Source organism: Entelurus aequoreus, linkage group LG02 (genome assembly GCF_033978785.1).
Source record: "Entelurus aequoreus isolate RoL-2023_Sb linkage group LG02, RoL_Eaeq_v1.1, whole genome shotgun sequence".
Classification (NCBI taxonomy): domain Eukaryota; kingdom Metazoa; phylum Chordata; class Actinopteri; order Syngnathiformes; family Syngnathidae; genus Entelurus; species Entelurus aequoreus.
This window is the reverse complement of record NC_084732.1, coordinates 26460965-26479530: the sequence shown is the minus strand read 5'-3', so window position 1 is coordinate 26479530 and position 18566 is coordinate 26460965. Positions and strand designations below refer to the sequence as shown.

The 18566-nt window shown below is 40.1% G+C and overlaps 1 protein-coding gene across 2 annotated transcripts in view; it reads left to right on the top strand.

The window, feature by feature from the left end:
* Positions 1-16285, top strand: part of insyn1 (inhibitory synaptic factor 1) — a 215372-nt gene extending 199087 nt beyond the window's left edge. For both annotated transcript variants that reach the window (XM_062024280.1, XM_062024273.1), the window contains exon 3: positions 15261-16285. In XM_062024280.1, coding sequence (XP_061880264.1) covers positions 15261-16067 — 807 coding nt within the window. In that variant the 3' untranslated portion in view covers positions 16068-16285. The remainder of the gene's footprint in view (positions 1-15260) is intronic.
* The last annotated feature ends 2281 nt before the right edge of the window (positions 16286-18566 follow it).

Sequence of the window (18566 nt, the reverse complement as noted above, 5' to 3'; positions counted from 1 at the left end):
TTGAAAACCCTCTTTTGTCGTTAAAGTACACTATCCTGGTAAAATGACAAAGATAAGAGGGTAAGATTTGGTTGATAAGGTTGTTCAGCCAATGAGGAACTTTAATTTCATTTTTAAAAATACAGTAATTGAGACTGTTTAAACTGTTATTCCTAAATATTTCTGCATTGTCACACTTCCCTAATAAAAACATAATAGTTATTAGATAATTTCATTTATAATGGAGTTACCTGCTACCAGTTTATATTAGTTACTGTGCCACAAATGAACCGTGACCTTAAAAGCGAGGTACGTACTGAACCGTGATTATGGGGTACCATCACACCCCAACATGCGCTCCACTCCGAGGCATACCCACTTTTATATCGTGAACTCTTGCATGTTTACTGCTTGGATTTTAATGACAAATCCCACATACAGAATGGTGAGAATTGTCATTAAAGTTTCAACAACAAAAAAAGCATAAAAAGATTATTGACTACCATTCTTTTACTGTATTGCTTAACTGTGTTGCAAATGAAGTGCCTTCAGTCACCAGGAAATGCTGTCAATGCTTCATAAACTTTATGGAGTGATGGCTTCATAAAGTCCACGGGGAATAGACACCCCTTCTTCCAGCCTCCAGCTGCACACCGAGGATTTAACATTGGAAGTAAACAAAACAAAAGACGTCTACACTGCGGTAGGGGACATTTTCACCGTGAGGCGCCCTTCAGGGGATGGACGGCTGTAGACATATAAATTAAGATTGCTCAGGATTTCAGGAAAAAAAAAAAAAAAAAAAAAAACAGATGGGAGCTGAATGGACAGCTGTGTCACATCTAGGGGTGTACCGGTAGTTTTTCAGTACTGGTTCCTAATTGGGTCAGTCCAGGAAGACCATTAAGATTCTGGATTTATGATACATGCTGCTGTCTGTATTTTTTTTTTTATCCAACATAAATCTGACAGCTGTCACATTCAGTTCAAGTGCCACTACTACGCATGGGTAGATGATAAACTTGGAATAATTTAAAATTAGGAAGCAACACCACACAAAAGTTTGTAACACGACAATTTTCCTACCTAGTCCCCAAAGTCACGCACGCAAATAAGAGATAGTGTCAGTTTGAAGTGAACGCCACTTAAAGGGGCTGTTTGCAACTTCCTCACAGTTATATTTTTCAAAGCAAAAAAAAATATAACAAGAACAACACCAGCCATCTTATGTTAGAGCCAAGCGCTTGGTTTGACTTCATTTTCCCTCGCTCTTCATTCCTTCCCTCTTATACGTCTCGGCGTTTTTAGATGGAGACAAGTGTGGACAATATTGGAGACAGGCTCATTTGTCCCACACTAAAAGTACACAGTGAAGGAGAAAACTATTTGATGTTGCTTTCATTTTCTCAATACAGCATCCATCAGCTGCTGTGACTGAGAGTTAATGACATGAGGAAACATGGATCAGGCGAAGTGTCATGAACGTTGTCACAACTTGTTTATAGAGTCTTTAGTTTGTTTACTGGGATGTTCACTTGTCCTTTATTTAATTGTAAATTGTATTAATGTTCAAATAACATAATACTAGCTAAAATGTTTTCTCATCGAACTGAACGCAGGCTGTGAAGATAGTGTATTCGATGTGAGGGGTATCACTCCTGTTTATTTTTGTTGGCCAAACTGTTGCACTGAACCACCACTAACCCTGGTGTTGTTAGAGAAGAAAGAAATCTTGTTTATTAGACTTCATCTTCATGAGCCAAACTTCTTTGAGTTTTATATTGATATAAAAAAATAAACACCATGTTTTTTTACATTACTTGTGTTTTTTTCATGTCACAAAGGTATTACTTTAAAAAACATTTATGTGACGTAGCATTTTGTTAATGTTTTATTGTGTATAATTAATTCGTATACAACATATTTCTGCTCAAACTCTTAATGGATATGTCCCGATCCAGCAACTACATGTACATGTAAATGTACATAACTTTAAAAAAAAATACCTCCCTCTATCAAAATGTAAAAATAGAGATGAAGACATCATGTAACGAGAAAAAGCTGGCACGTTGATATTATTAATGAACAAAAAAATAATACTTATCTTTAAATATATGGATAACGTGTATCTATAACCTTGTTATTAGACATGACAAATTACATGACGGCATCCCGTTCACACCACAACACTGTTTTACATAACGTAATGAAAATTCATAATATCAGTATTAATAAAAATAATTGTAATTATTACTTTGGCCATAAACGGCAGGCCTAGATCTCATACATAAGCACTATTTTTATCTTTATGGACAAAAAGTGCATTTACGTCTTATGGCCATCAGGGGCCATCTTTCAAAATTCTTACATTGGTTTTTATTTTGAATCTCTTATGTCCATAAAGTGCTATCTTGCACGATTTTCACATTTATTTTATTTTTTCAGCCGTATTACTTTGTTTATAATGCTTTTGTTGCTTTCATAGGCACACTAAGTATCCATGAAACAGTGTTTTTTATCTACAATAATGTTTCTTCTACAAAGGAAATAATTTAGAATGTGTTTTTAAAAAAAAAAAAAAAAACTTGGTTAAAAGATATCAGTATAAATACTTTTAGAAAATTATGAGCACATTTAAAAATACAGTGATAATAAAGATAACCGTGATAATTTTGTTCACAATATCCGTGATAAGAAATGTTCATAACATGACATCCCTAATATAATATAATATAACTTTATACACCATATATATATATATATATGGTGTATAAAGTAGATTTGCTGCTGTTTTGATAAAAGTGCTGCCTGTGCTACAGCAACGCTGCAAGTTTGTGATGTCTTTTTCATTTTTATTAGGACTGAACGACATCGAAATGCGAACACAATCTTGTAAATAAAAACGGTGGACCTTGAAGAGATGTTTTTGGGTTTTTTTGCCACCAAGGCGCCTTTGTTGATTACAAGCTTTGAGTCAAATTACTATATTGTCCAGTTTTTATCAAATTGCTTCTATGGCAACATCAAAATCAAAATATCAAAAATGTTATGTACTGGGACTGTTATGGTACTAGCTTGTAGTTGTGTCTTCATTCGGTTCAGTTCTGATAAAAACCACTATGGGAATGGTATCAGGCGCCATTTCTATTAAGCATTGTTAAAAAAATATATACTTGACTTTGTGCCTTGACTTTGTGCCTTGACTTTGTGCGGTTCAGGCAAAACTGTTGCCATGATAATCAGGTCGAGGATGTCGTTCACCAGCGTGAAGTTTTGTCTCCATTTTGTCACATCCAAACCACACTCCCTTACTGAGGTAATGACCAGAAAGGAATTTAATAAAAAATATCAACACATTTCAAAATAAAACACAACGGTAATCTGAATTACTGAGGCCCCAAACAATATATATCCTAAATGAACATATCTTTTCTAATTCGCTCCAGTTTCATTCACTAAATGTGGAACAAAAAGGATCAATGAGAATAATACATAATGTTGGATATGGAGAACATACAAACCCTTTATTTATTAAATCAGCAATATTGAAATTCAACGATTTGGTGCATTTGCAAACAGCTAAAATTATGTATAAAGCAAACTATAACCTGCTACCCAAGAATGTACAATAATTCTTCTCAACAAAAGAGGAGGAATATAACCTTAGAGGAAAATGTAATTTAAAACATGTGTATGCTCGTACAACACTTAAAACTTTTTAGCATGTCAGTATGTGGAATTAAATTATGGAATGTATTAACCAAAGAAATCAAACAAAGCACCAATATTCAGTTTAGGAGACTGTTCAAACTACAAGTGTTCACAAAGTACACTGAACAAGAATTATGATTAATATCTTGAACACTTTTTTTTTTTTGGCGTTTTTTTTTTTAATGAGACAAAGATTATTTATGTATTTAATATGTGTTTACTGTCGAGTTACTGAATTACATACGTGAGTCCGGCTGTACTTTATAATGTGGATACTTTTATTAGCTCAATCACAACAAGTGTCTCGCTCTCTAACCCACTCCCACACTGTCTCCCGCTCCGTCGCACACCGTGACGTCATAGCCTGTCGACTCTGTAGTTCTCCCATAATACAATCACACCAGATCTCCCCTTTCTAGAATCAATGGGTAGACCACCATTGATTCAACAGACCTTGAGGATTATTCTGCCTCGTGGTTGGAAGGTCTGCTCCTATATGAGCCTGTACCAGACAATCAAACACACACACATATTTTACCCTTAGAACAATCCACTTCACATCAATACTCAAACATCCATCCTATACTAATCCTGTACTGTCCTCAACCTAAGCCCTGCAACTGACTTGAACATTTACAGTACAAGAAAACATATCCAAAACACTCCAATTGCACTTTTCTGTCTTTTCCCACATACAGTAAAAATTTTTTTTTTTCATTAGAGTCTCTGTAATGTCTATAGGAAACAAAATTATAGGTCCAACCTAGTTGGTCTCACCACAGCCCTCCCAGACCTGGTTCTAGGAGTAGGAGTAGATGGAGGTTCTGGAACACTCTGCTGCGATGTTTCTGCTGAAGGTTGTTCCGGGACTCCCCCCAGGAACGGCTCTGCTGCACCACGGCCACTCTGCTCCGGCGAGGATCCCATAGGGATGAGATGACGACGGTTCCGTCTGATAGACCCATGGGGTCCTTCCACCAGATACGATCATGGAGTGGTGTGACGTCCGATGATAGCTCCGGCTTTCTTTTGGTCCTTGATCCACACGTCCTGTCCCGGATTTAGTCTGTCAAGGTTCATTGCACGATGCCGCAGGTTGTAGCGTTGAGCATCTTTTGTCCTCTTCTCCCCTTCTTTCCGCATAACAGCTTCACTATCAGGAAGAGCAGGATTTAGCAAAACAGGAAGGATAGGCACTGTTGTGCGGAGCCTCCTCCCCATGAGAAGCTGCGCTGGACTATACCCATTGTCGAGAGGAGTAGCCCTGTAAGCGAGCAAAGCAAGATAGGGGTCATCTGCTTTCTTTAGGAGACCTTTCACCGTCTGTACTGCACGTTCGGCTTCGGCGTTACCTTGAGGGTATCTTGGGCTACTGGTAATGTGACGGAATCCGTAAGACTCTGCGAACTCGGCAAAGCCTGCTCCGGAGAACTGGGGCCCACCATCCGACACGAGAAGATCCGGGATTCCGTGACGTGCATAGATCGATTTTAGGTGGTGGATTACATCGTTTGATCTTGTGGAGGTCAGCAAAGCAATCTCCACATACCTTGACATGTAGTCCACTACCAGCAGGTAGGTCTTGGTACCGAGCATGAAAAAATCAGCTCCTAACTTCTCCCATGGTCGGCCTGGGTATGGTGACGGCATCAGCGGCTCCCTGTGGTTCTGTCTCTCCTTACAGCATGTTCGGCAGTTGAGAACCAATTCATTCAGCTGCTGGCTAAGCCCAGGCCACCATACTGACTGTCGTGCCCGCTGTCTACACTTCACCACGCCTTGGTGTCCTTCATGCAATTTGGCGAGAACATCATTTCTCATTGTAGAAGGGATGACGAGCCTGTGTCCCTTCAGCAGGACACCATCTTGAACTGTAAGGAACGCCTGCTCTGCCCAGTACAGCCTGAGTGCTGGTTCTTTGGAACCGTGTGCTGGCCAGCCTTCAGCACACAGCTGCATCACCTGTGCACACACACTGTCTCTCTGCAGCTGCTCTCTCAGCTCCTCCAGGTAGTCAGCGCTTGCAGGTAGGTTCTCCAGTACCATGTCCACATAGATGTTGGTTTCTTCAAACAGCTCTTTGTCCGCTGCTGTCTCCTCTCTCTTGACAGGAGCTCGTGACAGCGTATCAGCTGTCCACAGGCACTTCCCTGGCACATGAGAGATAGAATAAGAATAGCGCATCAGACGCATTCTGAAGCGTTGGATCCGTGGAGGTAGAGCATCCAGTGCTTGAGACCCAAGAAGACTCAGGAGAGGCTTGTGGTCCGTCTCCATCTGGAAATGTTTCCCGATGAGGAAGTTGCGGAACCTCTCACAGGCCCAGGTCAGCCCCAAAGCTTCCTTCTCTACTTGCGCGTATCTCTGCTCTGTTGGTGTGAGAGACTGCGACATGTAGGCCACTGGCCTCCACTCTTCGTCCCACTTTTGTAGCAGTACGCCTCCCAACCCGTACGACGACGCGTCTGCTGAGACTTTGCACTCTCTGTTGGGATCATACATGGCTAGCACTGGTGTAGACGTCAGTGCATCCTTTAGATCCTGGAAGGCCCTTGCCTGGTCGACGCCCCACACCCAGCAGTTCTTTTTTGACAGGAGATCTCGCAGAGGCTTGTCTCTCTCGGCCAGCTGCGGCACAAACTTCCCAAGTTGATTTATCATTCCAAGAAAACTTCCCAACTCAGTCACAGTTGTTGGCTCCTGCATCTTCCTTACAGCTTCTGTTTTGCTTGGGTCTGGGCTGATGCCACTGGTGGAGAGCACGTGGCCTAGAAAAGTCACCTCTGACTTTGACAGATCGCACTTATCGACATTCAGAGTGATGCCTGCCTTTTGGATCTTTTCTAGTGTGGCATGCAGGCGAGCATCATGCTCCTTTTGTGTTCGGCCCCACACCAGCACATCGTCCATGTGGCAAACAACGCCCTCAAGCCCTTCTGTGACCTCCGTCACCATCCGGTTCTGAAAATGTTCGGGGGCGGATGCTATGCCAAACGGTAGCCGCCTGAAGTAATAGCGCCCGAAGGGTGTAATGAAAGTTGTCAGTTTCGCTGAATCTGCAGTTAGAGGAATTTGCCAAAACCCCATGTTTGCATCCAGCTTACTAAAAATTTTGGCTCCAGCCAGCATTCCCAGTGTTTCCTCTACTGATGGCAGGATGAACTTTTCCCTACACACTGACTCGTTGAGTTTGGTGAGATCGACACATATACGTACAGCACCTGTCTTTTTGGGCACCACCACTATGCCAGCGCACCAGTCTGTTGGCTACTCAATTCGACTTATCACCCCGAGTTGTTCCATGCGGGACAGTTCCTGCTTGACTTTGTCCATTAAAGGCAATGGAATCCTCCTTGGTGTCTTTAGTGAGAATGGTTCTGCCCCTGGACTCAGCTTGATGGCATATGGCTGCCGCACTTCTCCGAGCCCGGTGCATAATTTTGGGTAGTACTCCTTTAATGTCTCCATAGTAACTCTGTTTAGGCGTGCTACAAGCCCCAGCCTACAGCTCACAGATCTTCCCAGCAGGGCAGTATGCACATGACGAGCGATGTACACATCCTCCCTCTCTGTCTTTTCCCCTCTCCTCAGCAGCAAACTGGCAACGCCCACCACGTCGAGGGGATTTCTTCCTGGTCCCAGGAGTGGCTTTGTTGCCTTTCTGAGACTAGGTGGATCATTTCTGTATGTGTTTAGGAACACTGAGTGAGGCAAGACTGTCACATCGGCACCGGTGTCTATTTTGAATGTCACACTGCTCTCATGGATGCCAATTTTGACCATCCAAGGATCCCCATCCTCCGTGACACTGCCGAGGAAGATTTCCTCCTCATCCTCTTCAACTTCATGCACTGATTTGGACTTGCACACACGCTTGTAATGTCCCCTCCTCCCACATGCATGACATTTCACATCATTAGCAGGACAGTCACTTTTTGGATGGGATGGAGAGCTGCCACAATTTTGACACAGTGACTGTGCGCCCCTGTCCTTGCTGTACTGAGTACTGTGTGGCTTGTACTTTGGGCTATCAGCATATTGAGGTTTGTTTTTAGCAGACTTGAAGTTGCTCTTGAACACTCTATGAACAGACTTTGCATCACTTGCCTCTGATCTGGTGGTGTCCCCTCGGAGAGTAGACTGCTGCCTTTTCACCTCCTCGCTTTGTCGTGCCATTCTTATGGCTTTATCCAAGGTTAGATCCGCGTCCAACTGCATGCGTTCAGACAGCCCCTTGTCTTGCAATCCGACAACAAGTCTGTCTCTGATCAGTTCATTGTGTAGCATCCCGTAGCTACAATGCTCCGCCAGCGCATATAGTGCAGTGACAAACGAATCCACACTCCCCCCTTCTTTCTGCTTGCGCATGTTAAACTTAGCACGCTCGTAGATAACATTTTTCTTCACAACAAAGAAGCCTTGTAATCCCTCGCGCCCTCCCTGGTATGTACGTCTTTGAGCGGCCGTCAGATTTAACCCACGGAGAATATCATCCGCCTCGTCCCCCATGCAATAAATCAATGTGTTCACTTGATTGTCCTCGGAGCTTGCATTTAGGTTACTTGCCAGGCGAAATCTTTCGAATCTCCGGATCCATTTGTCCCACTCTTGTGGATTTGAAAAGTCAAAAGACTCCAGTGGCTGGATGTTGAACGTAGCGCACGGTCCCACGGCAACCACCGGCGCGTTGGGTGGCCGTGCAGGCGCTGCAGCGGCTCCGTCCCCCTCGCTCATGTTGTCCTTACTTCTTTATCCACAGACGCGTACAAACTATCTTTCCACTTGGCTGCACTCCACATTAACTACAGGACTTCTGACACCATGTCGAGTTACTGAATTACATACGTGAGTCCGGCTGTACTTTATAACGTGGATACTTTTATTAGCTCAATCACAACAAGTGTCTCGCTCTCTAACCCACTCCCACACTGTCTCTCGCTCCGTCGCACACCGTGACGTCATAGCCTGTCGACTCTGTAGTTCTCCCATAATACAATCACACCACATTTACTTACTATGGTATATTATTTGTTTATTATTTATTTGTTCACTGTTCTGTTACAGAGAACAAGGAAATAAGATACAATTGCTATGGTATGAAAAGGGGTAGGATTAAATAAGCTCTTCTTCTTCCTACTCCTTTTCGGACGTGCTGTAATGAAACAACTGGAAATATGTGATGAATTGCATTGTATCGTTTGCATGTTTGAAATAAACGGAAACTGAAACTGAACTGAAAGTGAACAGGTTTCACTAAACTAAAACTAAAACACTTGCTTTAATTAATGAACGTTTCAGGCGAATGCATGATTTACGACAAGCATGAACGCACGAGTGTTTTCATTTGGCGATGGATTGTTGTCAAGAGCGCCGCACGCTGATTGAAGGTGCTGAAATGTCAAGTATGCGTGTGCGTGCGGCGAACTAGTGCGAATCCGGCTTTAAGAGCTCTAAAGTCATCAAACATCCAACGACAACAAAGGCAGAGGTTGACTCGCGGGTAGCGATGAATTAAATGTTTTTACTTCATCAGCGAGCAGGTGAACAAAGAAGTGCTCTTGTCGTTAAATCAACATACAGTACAACGCTCAAGTGAATACGGATTGTTGTGTTACGTACTACGACTAATCAACACAACACAAACACTTTGTTTTCCACGGTTCAAATCAGGTACATTCACTGCAGATGGCTACTTGAAGGGGAACTGCACTTTTGGGGGGATTTTGCCTATCATTAACAATCCTTATATATATATATGTATATATATATATATATATATATATATATTAGGAGTGTGGGAAAAAATCGATTCAAATTCGAATCGCTATTCTCACATTGTGCGATTCAGAATTAATTCTCATTTTTTTAAAAATCGATTTATTTGTTGTTGTTTTTTTTAATTTTTTGTTTTTTTTGTTTTTTGTAATTAATCAATCCAACAAAACAAAACACAGCAATACCATAACAAAGCAATCCAAATCCAAAACCAAACCCGACCCAGCAACACTCAGAACTGCAATAAACAGAGCAATTGAGAAGAGACACAAACACGACACACAACAAACCAAAAGTAGTGAAACAAAAATGAATATTATCAACAACAGTATCAATATTAGTTACAATTTCAACATAGCAGTGATTAAAAATCCCTCATTGACATTATCATTAGACATTTGTAAAAAAACAAAGAACAATAGTGTCACAGTGGCTTACACTTGCATCGCATCTCATAAGCTTGACAACACACTGTGTCTAATATTTTCACAAAGATAAAATAAGTCATATTTTTGGTTCATTTAATAGTTAAAACAAATTTACATTATTGCAATCAGTTGATAAAACATTGTCCTTTACAATTATAAAAGCTTTTTACAAAAATCTACTACTCTGCTTGCATGTCAGCAGACTGGGGTAGATCCTGCTGAAATCCTATGTATTGAAAGAATAGAGAATCGTTTTGCATCGGTAAAAAATCGTTTTTGAATCTAGAATCGTGTTGAATTGAAAAAAAATCGATTTTGAATCGAATCGTGACCCCAATAATCGATATTGAATCGAATCGTGGGACACCCAAAGATTCATATATATATGTATATATATATATATATATATATATATATATATATATATATATATATATATATATATATATATATATATATATATATATATATATATATATATATATATATATATATATATATATATATACTACCGTTCAAAAGGGGTCACATTAAAATGTCCTTATTTTTCAATGAAGATAACTTTAAACTAGTCTTAACTTTAAAGAAATACACTCTATACATTGCTAATGTGGTAAATGACTATTCTAGCTGCAAATGTCTGGTTTTTGGTGCAATATCTACATAGGTGTATGGAGGCCCATTTCCAGCAACTATCACTCCAGTGTTCTAATGGTACAATGTGTTTGCTCATTGGCTCAGAAGGCTAATTGATGATTAGAAAACCCTTGTGCGATCATGTTCACACATCTGAAAACAGTTTAGCTCGTTACAGAAGCTACAAAACTGACCTTCCTTTGAGCAGATTGAGTTTCTGGAGCATCACATTTGTGGTGTCAATTAAACGCTCAAAATGCCCAGAAAAAGAGAACTTTCATCTGAAACGCGACAGTCTATTCTTGGTCTTAGAAATGAAGGCTATTCCACAAAATTGTTTGGGTGACCCCAAACTTTTGAACGGTAGTGTATATACATATATATATATACGTTAGGTCAGGAAAAAACACAGAAGCTATATCATCCCTACAAGCCTGTTTCGCAGGTTTCCCTGCTCGTCAGGGGATTTTATAAAATGTATACAAATTTTATAAATAAAGTATATAAATATATATAAATAATATCTATCAATATTTTATAAATATTTTAGAAGATTTAAAAAATCCCCTGATGAGCAGGGAAACCTGCAAAACAGGCTTGTAGGGATGATATAGCCTCCGTGTTTTTTCCTGACCTAACGTATATTCCGCTCTACCCCGGTATTGAGCACTGTATAACGGATAAACCACAGAAACCTCGACTATATATATATATATATATATATATATATATATATATATATATATATATATATATATATATATTATATATATATATATATATATATATATATATATATATATATATATATATAAATAAAAATCTGTCTCATTGCAAGATTAGACAAACTGCCTTTTTCTTACACGGAAAAAAAGTCATATGTCTACTGATGTTTAAAAACTGTACACATTAGGAGTGTAGTTTACATTTCCCCAACGATTTCGGCATTTTTTATCCCTCGTGCACCAATTAACTTAAAGAGCGCGCATTTGCTGCGCACTCGCCTGACACTGTGGCGCTGGCGTGATTACGTCACGTTATCGATGGGAAAATGCATTTTTAAACAATATGATTTGCCTGAGCAGCTAGGAGACCCTGAGAGTAACAAGCGGTAGAAAATGGATTGATGGATGGGCTAAAAAGGACAGATTAAAAAAATTATAATAAAAAATTTTACAATAATTTAAAATAAAATTTTACCCGCAGGCCGGATTTTGGACGCTGGCGGGCCGTATCTGGCCCGCGGGCCATAGTTTGGGGACCCCTGCGTTAGAGGGAATGTTGGTAGCAAATGTTGTTGACGGCGTTCTACTTTTCTGCTAATCATATTTGGATGATTACAATCCGAACACAGTTAGTTCCGAACCATTTGTAGTTCGAGGGAAGGTATATTTTTGACGTGAGGGATGTAAACAGAGGTATAAGTATATTACTCCAGGGGGTGTGGCTAAAGGATAGAGTCACCAAATGGGAAAATGTGCATGAATGTTAGAATTTTACATTACATTTTAAATGATAATAATGTTAGTAAATGTTCTACTAAAAAAACTAAACATTGTTAACACAGTCAAAAAGACAGCAAAAAGAGGTTGGCAGATGAGAATTAATCTAAAGGTAAACTATAGTGTAGAAATGCAGGAAATGTAGTCTTGATTTTCAAAATGTTCTTTCAGGGTTTGCATGGCAGCACTTTGTAATCATAAAAATGTTCCTCTTTTGTTCTCAAGTCCGACTCTTAAGTTTAGGTACTAAGTACTGTACTAAAACAGGTCAACATTAATCAAAATAAAATAGCGCAGGTAAAGGAATTCAAATATTTGGGTGTTATTTTGGAACCTAATCTAAAATTTGATGGCCATATTATAAAAATGACTAATTGATTGATTGATTGAAACTTTTATTAGTAGGTTGCACAGTGAAGTACATATTCCGTACAATTAACCACTAAATGGTAACACCCGAATAAGTTTTTCAACTTGTTTAAGTCGGGGTCCACTTAAATTGATTCATGATACAGATATATACTATCAAATACTATCAAATATATACTAACATCATAATACAGTCATCAAGACCATAAAAATAAATATAAACTGTTTCAGGCTTATTAGACCTTGTTTATCTGTTAAAGCTCCACAAGTTTACGTGCATGCAATGATTTTATCCCATATGTCTTATTGTGCCATGGTCTGGGGACAGGCCACGAGATGTGTAGTGAAGCCTCTGTTGTCATTATATAAACAAACACTGAAGATATTTGACCCAAAAACCAATGAAGCATCATATTACTCAAAAATATAATTTTTATATTTTATTCATTTCTCATTTTTAAAAGCTATTTTTAAGTGTCATAATGGATTAGCCCCCGATGTGATGTGTAAGGTACAAAGGTACAGTAGTGAAGGTGTGCAGACTGGAGCTGCAGTCGGTGGGAGCTTTAGAGCGAAAAGGTGCTGGACTCAGTGAAGGCCTCACATCTGTGGAACTCTTTGCCACTGGGGTTAAAGTCACAGTGGGACATTAAACTTTTCTACACAAAACTGAAAAAGTGGCTTAAGGAAAATCAGAAGTGTGAGCACTAGAACTGGATGTCCATCCATCCATCCATCCATTTTCTACCGGATGTAGTGTGGACAAATGGGGCTAAATGTGTTTTTATTTGTACTTGTCTTAATCCTTTTGTATGTGTTTCACACTTTTCTCATCTTATTTTAAAAGCCCAACCAGCAACGAGGGTTGCAAATTTGCCTGTGGCTATACATTTTATTAGATTAGATTAGATTAGTTTATTTCAAAGGGGACAATGTAATTTCATAAAACCAGGGATGTACGATAATATCGGACTGCCGATATTATCGGCCGATAAATGCTTTGAAATGTAATATTGGAAATTATCGGTATCGGTTTCAAAATTATCGGTATCGGTTTCAAAAAGTAAAATGTATGACTTTTTAAAACGCCGCCGTGTACACGGACGTAGGAAGAAATTCAGAGCACCAATAAACCTTGAAGGCACTGCTTTTGCATGCCGGCCCAATCACATAATACCTACGGCTTTTGACACTCACACAAGTGAATGCAAGGCATAATTGATCAACAGCCATACAGGTCACACTGAGGGTGACCGTATAAACAACTTTAACACTGTTACAAAAATGCGCCACACTGTGAACCCACACCAAACAAGAATGACAAACACATTTCAGGAGAACATCCGCACTGTAACACAACATAAACACAACAGAACAAATACCCAGAACCCCTTGCAGCACTAACTCTTCCGGGACGCTACAATATACACCCCCCTCTACCCCCTACCAAAACCCCGCCCCCCCCCAACCCCGCCCGCCCACCTCAACCTCCTAATGCTGTCTCAGGGAGAGCATGTCCCAAATTCCAAGCTGCTGTTTTGAGGCATGTTAAAAAAATAATGCACTTTGGGACTTCAATAATAAATATGGCAGTGCCATGTTGGCACTTTTTTCCATAACTTGAGTTGAAGTTGTTCTCTTATTTTGGAAAACCTTGTTACATTGTTTAATGCATTCAGCGGGGCATCACAAAAAAATTAGGCACAATAATGTGTTAATTCCACAACTGTATATATAGGGTATCGGTTGATATCTGTATCGGTAATTAAGAGTTGGACAAAATCGGAATATCGGATATCGACAAAAAAGCCATTATCGGACATCTCTACATAAAACATGTGACGACACATGGTTAAAAAAGCCAGAATTAACCTGAAGGCTAGATTTCATCTGTAGTCCCCTGGCCATGATATAAAAAAGTCAGTAAACTTAAATTAATTAATTAAAAGAAAAGGAAAAGAAAGAGAGAGAAAAAGAAAAAAAGCACACAATACATATACAATATGATGAAAAATAAAATGCAACGTCACAACATAACATTTATTTTTAGCATCAAAACAGGCTCATCTTTTAGTATGTACTTTGTTATGTACTTTGTGTACTATGTACTTTGAAATCGGTTACCTGTGGGTAGCAATGTTTCATTAATAATAATAATAATATAATTTATTTGTAAAAAAAACACTTTACATTGAGCAAACAACCTCAAAGTGCTACAGTGTATTGAAAAAAATAAAAAATAATAACAAGATAATAAGAAAATAAATTAAAACTAGAACAGCCTAATAGCTAGAACTAGTATGCATATATCTATAAAAAGGCTTTTTTTAAAAGAAGGGTTTTTAAGCCTTTTTTAAAAGCATCCACAGTCTGTGGTGCCCTCAGGTGGTCAGGGAGAGCATTCCACAGATTGGGAGCGGCGGAGCAGAAAGCCCGATCTCCCATAGTTTGTAGCTTTGTCGTCCGAGGTTGGAGGAGGTTAGCCTGTCCGGAGCGGAGGTGTCTTGTGGAGGATTTGGGGGTGAGTAGTTCTTTGAGGTAGAGGGGGGACATTTCCATGGAGGCACTGGTGGGTTAGTAGGGAGACTTTGTATTCAATCCTGAGTGGAACAGGAAGCCAGTGAAGGGATTTGAGAATTGGTGTGATTTGGTCGTATTTCTACACTCTCATCAGGATCCTAGCAGCACTATTTTGTATGTATTGCAGCTTCTGGATGTTCTTGCTTGGGATGCCGACAAGAAGTGCGTTGCAGTAGTCTAGCCTTGCCGTAATCATTACTGTCCCTGTCAAATACATAAATACATAAACCCCCCCTCGCCGACACGACAGCATTTAACGCCTCTCCTGTTTCTCTCTCAGGTGGTGGGTCAGATCGACAAACTGACGTCGGACTTTGACTTCGACCTGGAGCAAGATGACTGGACGGTGGCGACGGCGAGCAGCACGTCCAGCAGCGAGCGCGGCCTGGGGGAAGCCTTCCGCCTGGACTTCCTCAACGCCGACGTGCTGTCCGACAGCTGGGAGTTCTGCAGCTACCTTGAGGCCGCCGGTGCTTGCGCCCGCGCGCCCGGCGAGCCGCCCCTGGGTTACCCCAGGCCGCACACGGGTCGCGGGACCATACCCACTCAGACGCACACCCCGCCCCCCATCGCCACCGCCTCCGTCTACTCCCAGATGAACGGCGGGCTGCCCATCCCGAACGGACCTCGCATCATCACTCCCGATTCATCCAGCGAGGAGGCCTGCAGCTCCACGCACAGCCACAAAACCAGGGAGAGGGTCCGCTTCAGCGACAAAATCCTCTACCACGCCTTGTGCTGCGACGACGACGACGACGACGAAGAGGAGCAAGAGGACCTCCGAGACGACAAGAGCGGCTGCGCCACGCCCGACAGCGACAGCGAGCAGAGCCTGGTGGCCGAGCCGGTGGGCCCTAAACGCTCGTCCTCCGAGCACTCGCTCCTCCATAACTGCCTTGACCCTTCTTACGTGCCGCTGTCGGCGAGAAGCATGACGGGAGCGCACACGTTACCCAGGAAAGGCCTGCTGAACCCGGGCTGCCGCAAAAAACTCCTGCGAAACAGCAGCACGCAAACTGTGTCGGATAAGAGCACCCAAACTGTACTGCCCTATGTTCCAAACAAACAGAAAGCAAAGGAGCACTGAGCCAGCCCTGAGTTTATCCTCCATCTCACCACCAAGGACTGTGCATTATTTAATATTAAATACATAGCTAATAGATTATTACACAAACAAATCAGTTACTAAATAAATAAATGATATATGGGAAGAAAAATCACGCGCCTTCTTAGTCATTCCACGAGGAGGTCGGAAGCAAATATCTGGATTTTTTTTTTTTTAGCCGTTGGAAGCGCTCCTTTTACCTCATTCTGCAGCACGAGAAAGTTCGGACAAGATCGTGTTGCGCTTAATGTGCCTTTGAAATGCTTCAAGCATGCGTCGCAGTTTACCTGACACACGAAACGTGACAAATCGGGGGGTTGCGCCGTCCGTTTTAGCCGTGAGATGGTAGTAGATCAGGGGTGTCCAAAGTGCGGCCCGGGGGCCATTTGCGGCCCGCAGCTAATTGTTTACCGGCCCGCCACGCATTCTGGAAATACTATTGTAAAAATAAAAAAGAACATTAAAAAAAGTGGAATGAGGTGAAATCTAACGAGAAAAAGTTGCAATGTTGACACAAAAGCTGCCATGCAGGCTGTTTTTCTTTATTTTTCTTTTTTTGCCATTGCTCAAAAAAAAAAAAAATAATGACAAAAAATACATGTTATAATGAATTATTTTCAGGGCTCCAATTACTTCAAATATTTCACTTTAAAATGTTTTATGTGGTAAATATTGCATATATTGTGTAGTAGCCATATAAAAACATCAACATTTTCTTTGACAAAAGCGCATAAAACAAACAAAATAATAGTTCCAGCATAAAATCGACAGATATAGACTACCGTTCAAAAGTTTGGGGTCACATTGAAATTTCCCTATTTTTGAAGGAAAAGCACTGTACTTTTCAATGAAGATAACTTTAAACCAGTCTTAACTTTAAAGAAATACACTCTATACATTGCTAATGTGGTAAATGACTATTCTAGCTGCAAATGTCTGGTTTTTGGTGCAATATCTACATGTATAGAGGCCCATTTCCAGCAACTATCACTCCAGTGTTCTAATGGTACAATGTGTTTGCTCATTGGCTCAGAAGGCTAATTGATGATTAGAAAACCCTTGTGCAATCATGTTCACACATCTGAAAACAGTTTAGCTCGTTACAGAAGCTAAAAAACTGACCTTCCTTTGAGCAGATTGAGTTTCTGGAGCATCACATTTGTGGTGTCAATTAAACGCTCAAAATGGCCAGAAAAAGAGAACTTTCATCTGAAACTCAACAGTCTATTCTTGTTCTTAGAAATGAAGGCTATTCCACAAAATTGTTTGGGTGACCCCAAACTTTTGAACGGTAGTGTATCTGAAGTTGATCTCGTAACTTAAGTGTTGAAAGTAAAAGAAAAACCTAATGAAAATGTATCACTTTATGAGTGGGGCACCTTTTGGATCCCAAATATATTTAGTGATTTTTTTATTTATCTTTTCACTGTGATTACTCAAAAATATGAAATAATTAAAATCAATGGTGTCCTGCATTATTGATCTTTTAGGGCTCTAATTACTAAATACGGCATATTTCAGTTTTACTATAAAAAAAAAGAAGTTGTTTTTGACAGAAAAGCCATAAAACATTTTTTTTAATTTGTATTACTTTATATCAACTTGAAGTTGATATAGAGATTTATGTTAAGCGTTAAATAATTTAAAAAAAAATAATAATCTGACTTATTTTTAACATTTTAATGACTGAGACCCTTTATGGTCTATGGTAAAATAAATAAAAAATCAATATATTTTGTTATGGTTTGAAAATGAAAAATATCAAAATGGCCCCCACATTCTTTAATTTTTCCTCGTGCGGCCCTCAGTGGAAAAAGTTTGGACACCCCTGCAGTAGATAGTGTTGAGTATCTTAAAATGTGTTTTGGGGCTATTCCAACTTGGACCACCGCGCCAGTTGCTATGTAGAATGGCGCTTTCCATCATTTTCAGCAGACTGCATTGCAAAATAATTACCCCTTCCACCCAGGAATGGGGCCATTTGAATTATTTCCCTACTGTATGCGCTTTCTTTCCTCCCATACCTCGAGTCTCTCAACAACAAGATAGGAGTCCAACAACAACAAACTGTGTTTTGAGCAACACTTTACTTTTTTTTACATGTCATACAAGCTTAAAGATAAGTTGACTACGTATTAATACAAAACAAAAGAAACTAAAATGAACCTAAGCTGCTCACCCTAACAACTTTGTGTGGCCCTAAACAAGATCTTGTTCGTGACCTCATTTTGTTCTCTAATACTACTTATTTATTGTCATCATTGGACACCTGAACTATTGCACTAAAACAGAGGTATCACCATAATGACCATCATTATAATACAGTAGCGTAGCAGGCCTAAGTAGTCATTAAAAATAAGGCAGAAGTTTTATTTTAAACAATTATGTTTAGTATGTTTGGCCACTGTAACATTTCACACAGTTTGAACAGCAACACTGTGTTTGAGGAAAATACAACCCTGTACTTTAATCTAGGGATTA